The sequence below is a fragment of the Lissotriton vulgaris genome, chromosome 3_1 (genome assembly GCF_964263255.1).
Source record: "Lissotriton vulgaris chromosome 3_1, aLisVul1.2, whole genome shotgun sequence".
Taxonomy (NCBI): Eukaryota; Metazoa; Chordata; class Amphibia; order Caudata; family Salamandridae; genus Lissotriton; species Lissotriton vulgaris.
In genome coordinates, this window is record NC_141689.1 from 424,483,043 (window position 1) to 424,501,743 (window position 18,701).

The following is an 18,701-nucleotide window of genomic DNA, read 5'->3' on the forward strand; positions in this document are numbered from 1 at the left end:
CCTTAGCCAACCAGAAATCCCATTTCTAACACCCACACAGACACACACAACCCCCCACACACACAACCCCCCCACACACACAACCCCCCCACACACACAACCCCCCCACACACACAACCCCCCACACACACAACCCCCCACACACACAACCCCCCCCCACACACAACCCCCCCCACACACAACCCCCCCACACACAACCCCCCCCACACACAACCCCCCCCACACACAACCCCCACACACACAACCCCCCCACACACACAACCCCCACACACACCACCCCCACACACACCACCCCCACGCACACTACCCCCCACGCACACTACCCCCCACGCACACTACCCCCCACGCACACTACCCCCCCACGCACACTACCCCCCCACGCACACTACCCCCCACGCACACTACCCCCCCACGCACACTACCCCCCCACGCACACTACCCCCCCACGCACACTACCCCCCCACGCACACTTCCCCCCACACACACTTCCCCCCACACACACTTCCCCCCACACACACTTCCCCCCACACACACTTCCCCCCACACACACTACCCCCCACACACACTACCCCCCACACACACTACCCCCACACACACTACCCCCACACACTACCCCCACACACTACCCCCACACACACTACCCCCACACACACTACCCCCACACACTACCCCCACACACACTACCCCCACACACACTACCCCCACACACACTACCCCCACACACACTACCCCCACACACACTACCCCCACACACACTACCCCCACACACACTACCCCCACACACACTACCCCCCACACACTACCCCCCCCCACACACTACCCCCCCCACACACTACCCCCCCCACACACTACCCCCCCCACACACTACCCCCCCCACACACTACCCCCCACACACTACCCCCCACACACTACCCCCCACACACACTACCCCCCACACAGACTACCCCCCACACACACTACCCCCCACACACACTACCCCCCCACACACTACCCCCCCACACACTACCCCCCCCACACACTACCCCCCCACACACTACCCCCCCCCACACACTACCCCCCTCACACTACCCCCCACACACACTACCCCCACACACACTACCCCCACACACACTACCCCCACAACACTACCCCCACCACACTACCCCCCACACACTACCCCCACACACTACCCCCACACACTACCCCCCACACACTACCCCACACACACTACCCCACACACACAACCCTACATACACACACAACCCTACATACACACACAACCCTACATACACACACAACCCTACATACACACACAACCCTACATACACACAACCCTACATACACACACAACCCTACATACACACACCACACACACAACCACACACGAGGATAGAAAAGCATAGCATAGCATAGCAAAACCTAGTATAGAATAGCATAACAGAACCTAGTATAGCATAACAAAACCTAGTATAGCATAACAAAACCTAGTATAGCATAACAAAACCTAGTATAGCATAACAAAACATAGCATAGCATAACAAAGCATAGCATAACAAAATAAATAGCATAACACAACAAAACAGCATAACAAAACATAGCATATCATAACAAAACACACTGAAACATAGCACAGCTAATCAGAGAATAGCAAAACAGCATAGCACAACAAAACATAGCACAACAAAACATAGCACAACAAAACATAGCACCGCCAAACATAGCATAGCAAAACATAGCATGGCATAACAAAACACAACACAACAAAACATAGCATAACAAAACAAACCTAGCATTACAAAACAAAGCATAGCATGGCATATAGCATAGCATTACAAAGCATGGCATAGCATTACAAAGCATAGCATAGCATTACAAAGCATAGCATAGCATTACAAAGCATAGCATAGCAAAGCATAGCATTACAAAGCATAGCATTACAAAGCATAGCATTACAAAGCACAACGAAACAGCATAACAAAAGATAGCATAGCATAGCATAACAAAGCACAGCATAGCAAAACTCAACACAACATAGCATAATAAAACACAGCAAAACCTAGCATAGGAAAACCTAGCATAGGAAAACCTAGCATAGGAAAACCTAGCATAGGAAAACCTAGCATAGCAAAACCTAGCATAGCAAAACCTAGCATAGCAAAACCTAGCATAGCAAAACCTAGCATAGCAAAGCATAGCACTATTAAACATAGCACTATTAAACATAGCACTATTAAACATAGCACTATTAAACATAGCACTATTAAACATAGCACAACAAAACATCATCACAAAATATAGCATAACATAACACAACAAAACATAGCATAACAAAGCATAGCATAACAAGAAATAGCATAACATAACACAACAAAACATAGCATAACAAAGCATAGCATAACAAGAAATAGCATAACAAAACAAAACCTAGCATAACATAAAGCATAGCATATAACAAAACACAAGAAAGCATAGCATTACAAAGCATAGCATAACAAAACATAGCAGAACAAAATAAAGCATAGCATAACACAAAAAAGCATAACAAAACACAATGAAACCTAGGATAGCAAAACATAGCTTAGCATAAAGCACAGCAAAACATAACATAACATAATAGATAGCATTGCATAACTAAACAAAACAGCATAGCATAACTAAACAAAACATAGCATAGCATACCAAAACATAGCATAACAATACATAGTATAGCATAACAAAACATAGCATAACAAAACACAAAAAACACTCAACACATATTGCATTACAAATGCTATAGGTGTCACTATTGCGAAAGTTTAACCCCTTCCATGCTGGGCCGTTTCCGCCGCTGTGCTGTAAACAAAAGAACAGGGCGGGGCCGTGACGAACTCCAGCCGTCATCAGCACACGAGCGCCGCAGAGCGTGACGGCTGGGGTTCGTCACCAGCATGGAAGGGGGTAAGCTATTGGCATTGTAAATTACTGCTACTAATGTATCTATTTTCAAAACTAACACATAAATAAAGAATTTGTCATTGACAATGCCAATAGCTAAAACTTTCCTAATGCGAGACCTATTGCATTGCAAATGCTTGTTTTGCTGTGGGGTCAGGCTGTCCCATTTTTTTGCTGTGATCCTAACGTTGGCATCGCTCTATTGCACTACCGTTGCAATTGGCTCCAGTTCTCTGTAGTGCTTCTAATCCTCAGCTTGGGTTCCTTACCATTCGGCCTCTACCTCGCCTTCCTTGACAATGTCTGTTTTTTCAGAGCTGCAGTGAAACTCTGGTCTATCATGGCTGCTCTTCTTTTGACGGCCACTGTCTCTTGGGCGCTTGTTTTCTTCAGTTCAGGCACAGTTCTTTCACGGCTGACACCCTGTCCTTGTTTTGACTGGGTACGAGTGTTCTGTTTAATTCAGATACTCTGTCCATCACCACCCCCTTTTCTGAATCGTTTTGTCCACCATAAGCGTGGAAGGGTATACTCAGATGTGAGTCCCTTGCTCACTGCACTATCAGGATTCAAGCAAGCCGGGCCGAAGACGGCTGTAATGCCAGAAACCGGTCCCCGGAAGCTTGTTTCCTTTCCAGTATAAGAATTGGCTTGGTAGTTTGGTCTGCCCTGTTCCCATGATGCACTGGGCCAGGGACAGACTAATTTGCATGTAGCCAGGTTCTGAGCTGGGATGGTGCAGTGAGCTAAAAAACGGTGATGGATCAAGCCCTGATCTGTTGACTGGGTAGGAGTGTTCTGTTTAATTCAGATACTCTGTCCATCACCACCCCCTTTTCTGAATTGTCCTTGTTTTGCGCCAGGGACAAAAGCCGCTGTACGGAAACGCTTATTACTATTGGCGCAAACTTGGGTACACCCTGGTATGTATGCTCTCAAATGGTGTTTGCGTGGTTGCTTCTATCGTCAGACCTTACAGTGCTTGTCTTTCAAGGTAGCGGACTTATCATGTACTTCTTTGCTGTACATTGTCTTATGGCCTAGTTTTCAGGCCACTTTTCCAACAGCAGTTTTTCCACATTCCCTGCTGCTTCGGAACAGGTGTTTTCCACGCTTCTGCTTTGGGTTCAAACTGTAACACTCTCAAGGGGAGTTTTCTCTTCCGGATACTTGCTTTTTGGGTCACAGGACCTTTAGGTTGCCCCTGACTGTTTCCACTATCTTGACTAGTTCCATCTCCTCATCTGTCTTGTGGGGAACGGTTGCTCCTCCCGGGCAAGGGGTGGATGTCGCTTATGGGCCTGAGCATTGTCCTGTCCTGTTCGGCTTCCACATGACCGTTGGTACTTTTTGCGTACCCTAGTTGTTAGGCTTCATTTTTGAACGTCTTTCTTCTTATTCTATATCTGCTCTGTGCTCTTACACAGCGGAATCATGCAGGCAACGTTACTTCATGTGGTGTCTCTGGTCCTTGATCCGGTGTGCTTGTACTACGAGCTCTTATGTGGGTGTCCGGCTTGTCTGGTGCCCTTTTTTGCTGGTTGTCTTCTTGCTATTGCGTCTCTCGCATCTGGGCTGCTCATGCTACCCTACAGGAGGGTGTTTGCTACACTTCATGCGGTTCTAGCGTCCACACGGTATGCTTATGTACTTTCCAGTCTTCCGCTTGACTATCATTGTTACTGTAGTCCTGTTTTGGGCGCTTCTACTGGTTGCCGTCGGCCCTTTCACATGTCTGTTACAGACTACGTACTGGTGTGTCTTTTGTTTCTAGTACTACTGGCACTTTCTGGCCATGGGTTGGCATCCTGCCAATGCTGTCACAAGTATTGTAGCTGGTGCAGGTTTCAACAGCGCTTCTTTCCGCTGTTGTGCATACTAGACCGGTATGCGCTGACTGTCATACCAGTTGCCATCTCTCTGGGGCTAACTTACTTAAGGCGGGAAGCCGGAACCTGCAGATCTATCAGACCCTAGGTTCAGTTCCACTTCTTTGCGAAGTAATGAACTTTCCTTTTTACACCAACATATCTAGTATGTGTCTTCTTTTTCTCACCCGGTATACATACAGGGTTTTCATGCTGTTCTTGGGCGGCTTGTGGTGTCTTTGCCTCCCAATGTGTTCTGCTCTTTAATGGTATGGTGTGGCTGCGCTGGCTTGCGGTCCCCGCCGTTTTTCGTCACCTTGTTGACTGCTACGTTCCTTCCGGAACTTGATTGGGTTCAGTCGCAGACCCGCCTCCTCTAAGGGTAGGGCTTTGGTATCTATTCTAAGTTGAGTAATCTGCATCTCGATGTCTATCAGATGAATGAGTTACTTATCTTCGGTAACAATGTATCTGGTAGAGACACAGTCTAGCTGCAGATTCCTTAACGCCAGCCCAATCCTCCAGGTTCTGTGAGGACCTTTTCAGGTTTGGATTTCTATACTCTCCTCGCTCTGGGTGGCTTGACCCCTTCTGCAGGGTTACATTTTCTCTTCACTCCGAAACAGCATGCTCAATTCTGTTTTCATTGCTCTACTCTGCCCATTCTCTGGATTGGCTGGTATGCTCATATGTCCTTTCCAACCCTATGCCTGGATTGTACGGTGTGAAATCTATTCATGTTTCTTCCCACCCTGCTCTCCCCTTCATCGCCTTGGGGTCTGTTACCACACATGCGACCCATTGGTTCAAGTCTATTGGCTGTGCCACATTCTATAAGTTTCTTGTTGGGGTTACGACGTCTTTCTGGTGACGTCTTGTGGTAAATTGTCCTTGATCCTGTGTTCCGGACTTGATGTCCTTCACCGTTATACATTATGGTTGCGGACTTTGTTGTCTGCCATGCTGTTTTCACTTCATCTACCGCCGAAGGTGGTTAGGCATTCACTTTTGTGGGGTTGCTTCTCAGAGCGGTGCTCTGCTCTTTCCTGTCTTGCCTTTTCAAAATACAGTGCCTTGCATTGTCCTTTATGGTGCTGTTTTTCACCTTTCAATTTCTTTCCCTTTTTTCATAATTTTTGCACACTGTACCCTTATTCTCTCAGTTTTTGGTGGTGGGTCCGCGTTATGGCACGGAAAAGTTTCTCCAACAGAAACTGAAGTCTGCGCGCCCGTAGGGGCATATATGGCTCCGCTGATGTCATGTCTGTAGACGTCCGGGCGCAGAGGTGCTTCTGCGGAAAGTTTTCTGGATCCAGTCTGACCCCTGGGAAAGTTAAGGAATCTGGGGCTACTGTGTGTCTACCAGATACATTGTTACCGAAGGTAAGTAACTCGTTCTTTAGGATATGAATTGGCACAGTTTGACTGTAGTGACTAGGAATTTCAGGTTGCTAAAGTAAAAATTATTTGGGTTCAAAAGCAAGGATCAAGTTGAATGTGTGAATGATTACTTAGACCTTGTGTGCCTCTCAGGTCTTATACTATTAACTTTTTATTCAGTTTAACATAGTACCAAGGGCTAGGTTTTTGTTTTTTCCTCTTCCTTTTTTGTGCAAGGTTGTCAGTGGTGGCTCTTTTTTGGTCTAGACTGGTGAGATCCACTGCTATCTTGTAAAATGCTTTCAAATATATCTTCTCAAAGTTGTCTTTAGGCAGTTTTTTCCCAAGGGTGCCTATGTGATTTTGGGGTTTCATATCTTGATAGTTGACTGCCTTGGCAGTAATTGTAGCAACCTAGAAATAAGATGTTCACAGAGTATTATTGGTGCTTTTTTTTTCTTCTTGAAGGTAATCGTTCTGATGGAGAAGGATCCAACCTTTTTGGTAGAGGTAAGTTTGGTTCTTACAAAAGCTTTTCTCATGGTGTAAATTTCCATTGCTATGGGCTGTAGGCTTTTTGTAATTTAATTTGCTCATAATTAATGCTGCATAATACAGAAAAAAAGATATTCTTACTTGAATAATTTCATTTTGATGCCAAAACATTTTCTAAAAGAAGCTGGGAGATCTGACACTTTACCTTCTCCCTATTGATTTTTTTACTGTCTTTTTCATGAAATGTATCATTAAGCCCATCTCCAATTCAAATAGTTCAAAAGGCTGTTCATCATGCTAAGGTCTAATTAAAAGGTGGTTTCTTCTAGACCGGAATAACCATTACATGGTAGATAGACGAAAACCCCTGACCAACTGCAAATGAGCTTGGTATCACAGCATTTGGTGGGAGAGCACTTGTGAATTCCTGTGTGGGGGCTGAGAGCACATTTCCACACATTGTGCAGATATTCCCGCATGTATGTAAAGGCCTGTTGGGGGTATGATGCTTGCTAGCAGAAATCCATGTTTGTTGTGAGTGTATGCATACTTAGACACGGGATCCGTTTTGGATTCTGCTTTGTTCTGACATCCATAAGATGGAGCATTTGATAAAAAACCTACCCAGAAAGTGGAAGTGTAGTGCCTCTATCCCTGAGCTACAGAAGCAGATCTGTGAAGGAGACCGGATTGCCTTTTAAAATTGTGTAGCCCATTTAGCAGTGGATTGCTGATAACGTTTATGAACACTCCCATTTGGACAGTTGTAGGAGTGTGGGGCGAGTCTGCAGATCCAGTTGTTGAAAGGATAGGCATTTCTAGGTAGGTTGTGGACCTTTAGATTTCCCTGGAGTCGCCATCAAGGAAGGCTGGTGGCAGCCAGGGGCAGAATATCATTCTTAATATGCTTGTTAGAGGAGTAATCCTGCTTGTAGCCATCAATATCACTCACTGCTGTGAGAGCCATTACCTTACACAAAGAATTGTCCACTTCAGAAACATGATATTATGAAATCAAACCAGCCTGAACTATAGCCATTGGATCCACTAACAACTCCTGCTGGCAAACTGTATAAAAATTAGACCCAAAGCTTCCTACTTGGTTCCAGTTCCAAGTTGCTTCTCTGACCATGGGTTAGGTATTGCGTAGTTCTCAGTTACTGCGATCAAGGGATGGTATAGCTAATCACCAGTCTCCCAAAGCTGCATGTCTTATGATGGAAGCAGCAAGTCTGCCTCAGACCGGAGAGCCTGGCTGCTTGCTGAGACGTTAGAAGGAGAATGCCTTGGCCCTCAGCAGCCAGGTTCCGAAGTGGAGTGTCCAGAAGATATTTTTTAAGAGGAGTTTCCGGAGCCTGACTGCAGAATCAGAGGGTCTCCTGATCTCTGTACCCGAGTGAAGATCAGTGTTGTCACCGACAGCTCACTTAGCACCTCACTCCTGAGACGGCCTCAGCAAAAAACAGAACAAATTAGATGGGCCCCGGGCAGCTTAGACCAGACGAGTCCACCTCTGGGACATAGCAGTTTCCCTATGTGCACCAACGTGGGCCGGTAAACCTGTGACCAGTTTCAAACCCCCCGCAAAGCAGGAGCAAACAAAGTCTGCTTCCAGCGGGCAGGAGCTTTAAAAATGCTCCCGCCCGCTGGGAGCAGAGTTCTGATTTTATTTTTTTTTCTGCCTGCGCCGATGCGGGCAGAGAAGGAGCTCAAAAATGTGCTCCCTCCCAGAGCGAGCATCACTAGGAGCTGCTCCTTGCGGGCAGAAGCAATGCTGGCTTGCTTGCAGTGGACATGGGGCTCCCCCCATAGTTCCTCAATGATTTTATGGTGTGTGTCCTAGGTGGGCACCCATCTTTAAACAGTGTCAGGCGCTGTGGGATGTAGTCCCTGGGGCTGACATTGGCTAGGGAGTGGGCTGCATGCCCTCTTCATTCTACCAATAACACTGGGCCCCCAAAGGCTAAAATCGGCCTGTGTGTGTGTTGGTTGGCGTGTGTGTGTTGGCGTTTGTGTTGGTGTGTGTGTGTGTGTTGGCGGTGGCGCATGGTCCCTTCCATAAACATAACACCGGACCCCGGGAATGGGGTACCTAGGTCTGAAAATCAACCCAGGGAGGAGGGCTATGCGTTCCCCCTACCCTTTATTTAACCCTGACTTTCTATTTGGTCCCGATGTAGACACGACCTTAGAAAAAAACTAAGAAAGTCACTGAGACAGCCAAATCCATGGGAGCTCTGCAGTCACAACAGTTCAGGGGCGGTTCCATTCGTCGCTCCGGTAACAGGGGAGCCTCTAGAGGTCAAGCATCACAGCAAGCCCAATACAACAAAGGAGGCACACAGACCACCTATAACAAAAACAATAGAGGTGGATACCGTGGAAACAGCACCAAAGGCAGAGGACGAGGAAATAATACCAGATCCTCCGCCACCAATAAACAGTGATGTCTTGTCACTGCCCCCCAGACCATATAACACCGGTCGGGGGAAGACTTCAGCAGTTCCTGCCATGCTGGGAAGGCATTACCACACAGGTGGGTGAGACAACTTTTCCAATACGGCTATTGTCTAGAACTAACCTCCACTCCACCCAACATACCCCCAAGGCACCGTCCTATGTCCGCAGAGCACATGCACTTATTGCAGCAAGAAGTCATCTGCATGCTGCAAAAAGGGGCCATAGAACTCGTGCCTTTAGAACAGGGTACAGGGGTGTACTCACTGTACTTCTTAATCATAAAGAAGGACGGGTCTCTCAGGCCCATTCTAGACCTCAGACCCCTGAACCAATACATCTTGTCAGAACATTTTCACATGCTCACTTTGCAGCAAGTTCTACCATTGCTCAGTCAGGGAGATTTCCTAGCAACCCCAGATATTTCCACATTCCAATTCACCCAGGACACAGGAAATAACTCAGGTTCCCCATAAACAACCAGCATTACCAGTTCAAGGTCCTGCCTATCGGGGTCACTACAGCCCCCAGAGTGTTTACCAAGTGCTTGGCGACAGTAGCTGCGCACCTTCGGAGACAACACATCCATGTCTATCCTTATCTGGACGACTGGCTTATCCAAGCAGTCAGCCAAGCAATGTGCCAGCCACATGTCCCGCACGATTCACCTCCTACATAGTCTAGGATTTTCACTGAATTACCCAAAATCTCATCTTCAACCCGCACATGTACAACAGTACCTAGGAGTGAAAATAAACACTCTGGCAGCAACAGCACAGCCAAACTCAGAAAGAATCAACAGCATGCATTTGCTGATTCCGAAATTCAGACCCCAACACTCACTCCCAGCGCAAGTATTTATGCTGCTGATGGCCTCCTGCATCTTCATAGTCCCTCACGCGAGGCTACACATGCGTCCGCTTCAGGAGTGCTTGGCACGACAGTGGAACCAGGCACAGGGACATATAAAAGACCTAGTGTTGGTGACAGGTCGTGCATACAACTCATTGGTGGAACACACAAAACCTTTGCAGGGGACGACCGTTCCAAGAGCCTGTACCACAGATAGTGCTGACGACGGACGCATCTCTCCAGGGCTGGGGAGCGCATGTTCTCCATTATACAGTGCAGGGACTATGGACGACGCAGCAGCAGAAGATGCACATCAACCTTCTGGACCTGATGGTAATCTTCATGGCGATAAAGGCGTTCAAATTGTATTTGTGCAACAAAGTCGTGCTGATCCGGACGGACAACATGACTGCCATGTATTACATCCAGAAGCAGGGAGGGTACACTCTCCACAATTGTCACACCTAGCCCAGAGCATGTGGAAGTGGGCCATTCAAAGAAACATGTTCCTCATGGCGGAACACCTCCCAGGCAAGGACAACCAGATGGCGGACCTGCTCAGCGGGCACAGCCATCAGATGCACGAGTGGGAGATGCATCCCTCGGTGCTACAACCGTATTTCCAGCAGTGGGGTCATCCAGAGATAGACCTATTCGCCACAAAGGAAAACGTAAAATGCCAAACCTTTGCCCCCAGGTTCCCACACCCGCAGTCTCAGGGCAATGCGATATGGATGAACTGGTCAGGCAGATTTGCGTACGCTTTTCCTCCAGCACCGCTGGTGGTGCGCAAACTGCGGCAGCACTCAATGACACTCATCCTAGTGGCTCCAACATGGGCAAGGCAGGCATGGTACACCACGTTCCTAGAACTTTCAGTGGTGCCTCACCATCGACTGCGACTCACACCCAGTCTCCTCACTCAGAGCCGTGGAGACATTCAGCACCCAGATCCGCAACAGTTGAACCTTGCAATATGGCTCCTGAGGTCATTGTTTGGCTACCTGAACCTGCCCCCTGACTGTATGAACATTGTATGAACATTATCAAGGAGGCTAGAAGACCTACAACCAGGGCGTGCTATGTGGCAAAATGGAAGCGATTTGTCATTTATTGTTCCAACTATGACATAAATCTGCTTGATGCATCAACGCAAAACATTATATGATATTTGTTGCATCTACACAGATGCAATCTGGCATATAGTTCCATCAGGATACATTTAGCTGCGATGGCAGCTTATCTTCAAAACAGACAGCACCTTTCCCTTTTCAAAGTGCCAGCCATTAAAGCTTTTATGGAGGGACTCGAGAGTAATTCCTCCCAGACACCCGCCTTCACCTGTCTGGAACCTAAACATAGTTCTCACCAGACTGATGGGACCACCTTTTGAACCTCTTCACTCTATTGAGATACAGTTTCTGACATGGAAAGTGGCCTTTCTAGTAGCGATCACATCGCTAAGAAGAGTTAGTGAGCATCAATCCCTAACTTTTTCAAGAGCCTTTCATACAGATTCATGCTAATAGGGTTGTGCTGCGTACCAACACTAAATGTATGCCTAAGGTGGTGTTACGGTTCCATATTAACCAACGATAGAACTGCCAGTATTCTTCCCAAATCCAGATTCAGTGGCAGACCGAGCACTGCACACACGATGTTAAAAGAGCTCTCCTGTATTACATAGACAGGACAAAAGATTTCAGGAAAACTAGGCAACTGTTTGTTGCCTTCTCTCCACAGCACAAAGGCAACCCCATTTCCAAATCAGGTAAAGCCAGATGGATTGGTAAGTGCATACAGATCTGTTATCAAAAGGCTAAACGCACATAACAGTTCCCCCAAAAGCGCATCCCACACGCAAGTTAGGGGCATCCATGGCTTTCCTAGGTAACATTCCTCTAGAGGATATATGTAGAACAGCGACATGGACCACCATACATACATTTACCAAACACTACTGCGTGGATGTACACTCCAAACAGCAAGCTGCTGTAGGACAGGCTGTTCTCCGAACTCTTTTTCAGACTGCTGCAGCTGGCACGGGCAACCACCAATAAGGAGGAAACTGCTATTTATTCTATGTACAGATATGAATTCAGCAGCCCACATGCCTCGAACGGAATATGCTACTTACCAGTATGCATCTGTTCTTGGCATGTAGGGCTGCTGACATTCATATCGCCCGCCCCCCTCCGCTGTAGCACTCAGAATTATTCTCAGGCATGGTCATCACTTACTGTATCATACTCCATCTCTGCCACAATGGCGAAAAACAATCTGAGGATGGAGAGGATGCCCATGCGCACTGTAGTCCAGACGAGGAGCCACCTATCTCGTGATACTTAGAAGACTCTTCCAGGACAACAATGTGCAATCATCCGGACCCAACACTAGGCGGCGATCTATGCACAGATATGAATGTCAGCAGCCCTATGTGAGAAGTTGGCCTGATATGCAGGGCTCACTATTCTAGTGATCACTATGCATCAGTCCAAACGACCCTTATGGTGATTGGTTGTAAGTCAACCTTAGACCAGCTATCCTAGTAGCGTGGATACGAGCAGTCTTCGAGCTAAACTCTAGAGGGCGTGTTAAGCCAGCTGTTACACCATCACATACCCCTTGAACACCAAGTGAAAGGACACCACACAAGTGTTATGAAAATAAACAGTGTATTTATTAGAATCACAACAGCCCTGTACTCTTTATGAGGACAGGGTACTAAGCACACAACGAAACTCTTAAGAAAATACTTCAAGTGCACAATCAATACAAGTGCCCGAGGGCACGGAAAGTCTAGTGGTCTCGGGCGGACCCGATAAGGCAAGTCGGAAGCGGTAGGGACTCGGGACCCTTAAATAAGGAGGCTATGCGGGCACCGAAATGCCGAAGTTACCTAGCCCAAGGGCTGCGGCTGCACAAGTCTTTACAGACGTCGGGAGTCCTCACTGACGAGCCAGGAGCCGGAAGGAGGAGTTGCTGGCCGGCGACCAGTGAAGATATTTCGTAGAGATCCAAGCCTGGATCAGAGATGGATGACACCTGAAAGCAGAGGGGACCAAGTTCGTACTACTAGCCAGTAGTCAGAGGGTACCAGGAGGGCACCGGATGATCGTCACCTCGACTAGGTGAGTGGGCGACGCTAGGCTCTGCAGTCTCACGGACCAGGAGGCGTTGTCGGCGACCAGGATGGAGGTGCGAGCTGTCCCACGAAGGTTGATGCAGTCGGCATCGCTGGGCCCAGGAATGGGGCAACAAGCCTTGGCAAATTCAGGGCCACGTGGTGGACCTAAAATGGCGTCTTGAGTGGACCAGGAGGGTCCAGGGTGCTACTCTCTCAGAAGGGAGCAAAGGCCAGTCTGGAGCAACCAGACCAGCAGCGTTGGTTGTCGGGTGTCGGCAAGAAGGTCACAAGCCAGCGGCTAGTAACCAGACAACGTGATGAGCGGCAAAAGCAGAAGGGCCCCCCGCAGATCGTGGAGATGCTGGGGGGCTGCGCTTCGGTGGTGGAGCTGCTCAGGGTCAGGGCTTCTCGGACCCCAAAGCACTCACCAGACGATACCTCGGCGGTCGTGCTGGTTTAAGAAATCGTGCAGGTTCTGAGGATGGCAGGTCCCTCGAGGTCTCGTCGCACCCACGGATCTCAGCTGAGGTGACTATGTGGGTAGAGGTCAGAGGTGCCAGGGAAGCCGGTTGTCGTCGAGCTGGGCAGTCTGATTCCTGAGGAAGGACTTGCAGCAAACCGCAGAGTTCTTAGATGGTGCCTGCGGACGCAGGGTGACTACTTCTTAGCCACAAGGGAGAAATCTTGAGAAGAGTCTTGAATGTCCTTTCGTAGAAAGTAGTTCTTGATTCAAAGATGATCTAATTTGGAAGGGTCCCCGCTCCTGCCTTTATCCTAAAGAAAGGGGTGGGTACGTGACCAGGTCCTGCCCTAGGGGTGGGACCAGGAAGGGGGTGGTTACACCCCTCTCCCATGCCGGACTTTCCCCAGGTCAGGGGCTGGTGTGCCCCTGGAACTGGTTATAGCTGGCAGATGCGTAGTGAGCACCGGGGTGCCACTCAGCAGTCACCTTCCTGTAAAGCCCTGCCTACCCAGGATACACAAAACCCTGTCTGGGATGGTGCTAGCACCGCCCCTGACAGGAAACCCTTTGTCCAAGCTCTCCTCGCTGGAAGGACTCCCAGCAGCAGGAGGTCAGACTCGTGTCTGTGGTGGCAGCATCCATTTTATGGAGCTGAGGCTTCAGTTAACTTTAACCGGGGTTCACAGTTACATACATGTCGTGTCCCTCTAGAAGGGTGGAATGCTAACCCCGTTGCCAGAATTGGCGAGGGGTTAGTATTCCAATTCGTATGACACCTTACTCGACATGTTTTGATAAAGCAATACCAGAGATAGCATATAACCGCGAGGATTATAATTCACTTGAGAGTATATGGTATGCGTTATCATGGAACAGCTATTAGGACTTGGTTCCGCAAGCTGCAAACGGGCTCAGCTCATGCCAGAGCACCATTTCACACGATTCCATGCACTCTGCCTTCAGGATTGTCAAGGCCTGCCATAGGAGTGACTGATAGGAATCTGTGTGTCCATTTTTAGGGTTAGATATAGGTATACTATATCTATAGCAAAGGGTGATTACACCACCTTGCCCCAGCTGTCGTGCAGCCAGTTGTGTCCGATTTAGATGGCCATCCAGGGGTGGCATAATACATGCTTCAGCCCCTGGTAGGCCCTGGGTACACCTATGCCCCGAATTACAGGGTCTGATAAGGTGGCCCAGTACCAATTGGAAACGTACCTAAGGTACATGGAATCTATTTTTAGAGAGAGAGCAGTGGGCCTGGGGTCCTGAATAGCAGGGCCCCAGGTCAACTAAGTCAGAAAACCAGCAAAACACCAGGAAAAAAGTTGGGGGTAACCATAGTCGGGTATCTACCTTCCTACACCCTACATGCCAAGAACAGATGCATACTGGTAAGTAGCATATTCCTTTTATGCTTAGGTGGTTCTTTTTCCTATTATAGTTATTCTAGTGAGTTCATTGTTCACTGCGTGATGTTTTCCTAAGGTGGTTAGGGTTGCGTAGGTGGTACTTACCTTTTACCAGTAGTTACTGGTTAAAAACCTTGAACCTGCAGGCCGTCAAGCTTTCACCATTATTTACCCATGAGCTCTACGAAATTGGCTCGATCACCTCCTCAGTTACGCCCGCACTTTAGTGATTCTACTGTTCTGAATAGATAATCTGAGTGTGCATTGCTTATTATCCACGAAGAATATCTTCCTGAGTCTTCAACGCAAAGCTTCATATTATGCAGAGTGGCCGGTGCTCCTTTTATAATGCCCCAAGCTTTAAAAGAAAGGTAAGTGCCAGTACTCAAAACTGTGTTTTTTGCAATTTTCGCCCCGAGTGTGCTGGGTATACTCAGACGTGAGTCCCAGGCTCTCCACACCACTGGAGTCGAGCTATCCAGGCTGATGGCCAGAAACCGGTCCTTGGATGCTTGATTCCGGTCTGGGAAAGACATGGTTTGGTAGTTCGGACTGGACTGTTACCATGATGCACAGGGTCAGAGCTGATTTGCATATAGCCAGTGTCTAACCCAGGGTGGTGTGGAGTGCAAAAAAACAATGGATTTAGGCCCAGATCCTTGTACTGGGGTGAATGTATGACATTGTTCTACATTCTGTCCATCAATTGTGTTTTTTGCAAGTACTCGTAGTGTAGCATGTATGTTGAGGGCTCTGTTGAAAATAAGGGCGATGCCCCCTTTGACTGCTGTTGCTTTGACCCCCGGCATCGGTGAAGGAGGCTGCCGGGATACTTTAAAATCAACCCTGCAGTACCTCCTTTTGTCCCTAGAGGGCCGGGCCGGAGCCGAGAATCAGCAATGAGGTGAGCCTGGGTCCCGGGTTTGCTCGGAAGGTGGTTGGTGTCTGATGCAAAGAGAGCAAGGTTTCTCTCTTTCACTATCACGGGGCAGGAAGCCCTCTTTCAAGACCCCCTGCAAAACCATCTTAACCATCAGTTGGGGCCCGCACCTTCACTCGAGGGCATCCCCGTTCATGGTGCAGAGAAAACATTTGCCCATTTGACTCTGGCCTGTTTTTCCCAGTTCCACACACGGGAATCTTTGGTTAATTAGGTCCACGCCCCCACATTCTTGCCATAATGCTCCTCGAAGGCCCCTCGGCTCCTTTCTGCCTTAAAATCGAGTGGTGGACAGAGGGGCACCACATCCTGGAGAAAACTACTAATTTCTAAGAACTGTGACATTGAACTTTTATTAAACTTGTGTGGACAATTACGAGGCTCAGCCACAGAGGGCTTACATTTTCAGAGACAAAACGTTGCCCTAAGCACAAGTAGTGCCAGCTGCATAGTGAAGGCCTTTCACTGCGGCGCAGCAATTAGTACCAGCTGCACCGTTTAGGCCTTTTTACAGCTGTGCAGCAAGTAGTGCCAGCTGCACCGTTTAGGCCTTTTACAGTTGCGCAGCAAGTAGTGCCAGCTGCTCCATTTAGGCCTTTTACAGCTGTGCTGCAGGTAGTGCCAGCTGCACCATTTAGGACACTATCAGTGGGGACATCTCTAATTGAGTAATGACTCTCACTATGTTAATGCTGGTTGTGTGCATTATTTCCACATCATGCTTTTTATGCTTTTTACTTTCCAATGCTTTCGCTTCGCTTGCATACGCCTGTGATATGATTTATTTTACCCTCAACATGTATACGATGTCTTTTACCCTTTTTATGTGCATTACGCTGACATACTTGCTATGTTAATGCTGTTTATGTGCATTATGTATTTTATTCTCTATTGCCTATGCTTTGCCTATGCACCTTATGATTTGACGTATTCTTATAACCTCTCCATCTATACTGCTTTACATTGTTTGTTACATCGGCATACCCCCACTTATCCAGTATTGGGGTATCTTTCATAGATTCACATGCCTGAATCATTCCCCGTCGTCGAGGCGGGAGTCCCACGGTAAAAATATATACAATAGCAGTGCCTAAACTTTCTTGTAGTAGGCTGGAAAGCCTAAAGGCCTAGCTAGGCCCAAAACTTAGCAGCCTATCTACCTCATTATGTAAAAAGACCTGAAATAGTAGCCTCAGCCAATGGGCTGTCCTCACCCTCTAGAACCTTCCCAGCTTAGGCAGTTCTCCTCAGATTTTCACCGCACTTCGTGTGTAAGGGAGTCTCCCTGAGTGCCTACTCAGTTTTTGTCTTTTTCTCTTCAAAATGTCTTAAAAGAAGGCCCTTTTCAAGGCTTGTGGAACTTGCTATAAGAAGAGGGTCCATGTGGACGACCAGCACTCTGACTGCATTTATTGTCTGCACCCCTCACATGTTGTGAAGGATTGTAGAATTTGCCATACCTTCCCTTCAAAAACCATCAGGGATAGAGAGGCAAGGGTTCTTTTGTGGTTAAAATCATCTTCCACAGATTATGAGGACAAGGCCTCTACATCCAGCAAGACAGCCAGATCCAGAGAGAGCTCTTCCCCTGAGAGGAAGAAAAAAACTTAAATCCTTTCAAAGAGTCTCAGAACCCTCAAAGAGTGCATCACTTCCTTCAGGACCGTCCACAGGGAGTACTACTACTTTGACATCTACCTCTTCAATTTCTTCTGTTACGATCACCACTTTGGCTATTACTTCTCCTGTGGTGTCTGCTAAAATTTTGACGTCGAAATCATCGTCGACTGTCCCGTCGTCGACGGCCCCGTCGACGAAGATCCCTTCAGCCATGTCGACTAAGGCTCCGTCGACGAAATCTACAGGCCCGTCGATGGCAGTTCCATCGACGAAGTCATCAACGGCTTTGTCGACGAAGGTCTCGTCGACGAAGACACCATCTACGGCCTAGTCGACAAAGGGCTCGTCGACAAAGACGCCATTGACGGCCTCGTCGACGAAGACACCATTGACGGCCTCGTCGACGAAGGACTCGTCGACGAAGACACCATCGTCGACGAAGTGTCCTTCGATAAAGACATCATCGACGGTCTCGTCGACGGCAACATCAATACCGTCGACGGCAGCTTCTACGGAAATGTCATCTGCAATTCCAATGTCGTCAGGTTCGTCGTCAACGAATTATATGAGAGCTTTGACATCAGCTAATCTTATGCACAGCACACCTCCAAAAGGATGCACTATACTCATTTTCAGATGATAACTTATCAGAGAGACTACTCTCACATTTCTCCACTCGTTCCATCACACCTTTTGGAGACTTATATGGACGTAGAATCGGATGACGGCGAAGAGGATGAGGGACCTTTTTAGGGTTGCCCGTCACCCTTCACAATTGAACATCAAATATCAGGAGGAAGATGAGGACTATGACCAGGAGCATTATGCGAATGAAGACTTGTCAATGCCATACCATTCGCCCCAAACCAGACCCTCTCGTTCAGAGGACACAAGTCATCTCCCACCTACTTTGATCCAAGATTTACAAGCTATGCTGGCAGACTATCGCCAGAGATTTCCTCCAGCTCCAGTTACACCTTCTGTGCAGCCTGTTCCAGTTGACATACCAAGGCCTCCTTCACCGCAAGCTTCATTGTCACCAAGGCAGGACGCTGACCCTACACCCCAAGCTGACACTGATACCTCTTCTCAGGATGATAATGAGAGCAGGGAAGTGGGCGAGTTGCCGGATCATACACCTACGGATCCGTGGAATGATTGTCATTCCCAT

The 18,701-nt window shown here is 48.0% G+C and overlaps 1 protein-coding gene across 4 annotated transcripts in view; it reads left to right on the forward strand.

The window, feature by feature from the left end:
- DDX4 (DEAD-box helicase 4) overlaps nucleotides 1-18,701 on the forward strand; it is a 1,777,277-nt gene that overhangs the window by 261,693 nt on the left and 1,496,883 nt on the right. For all 4 annotated transcript variants that reach the window (XM_086960639.1, XM_086960640.1, XM_086960641.1 and 1 more), the window contains exon 5: nucleotides 6,630-6,671. In XM_086960639.1, the coding sequence (XP_086816765.1) occupies nucleotides 6,630-6,671 (42 nt within the window). The remainder of the gene's footprint in view (nucleotides 1-6,629; nucleotides 6,672-18,701) is intronic.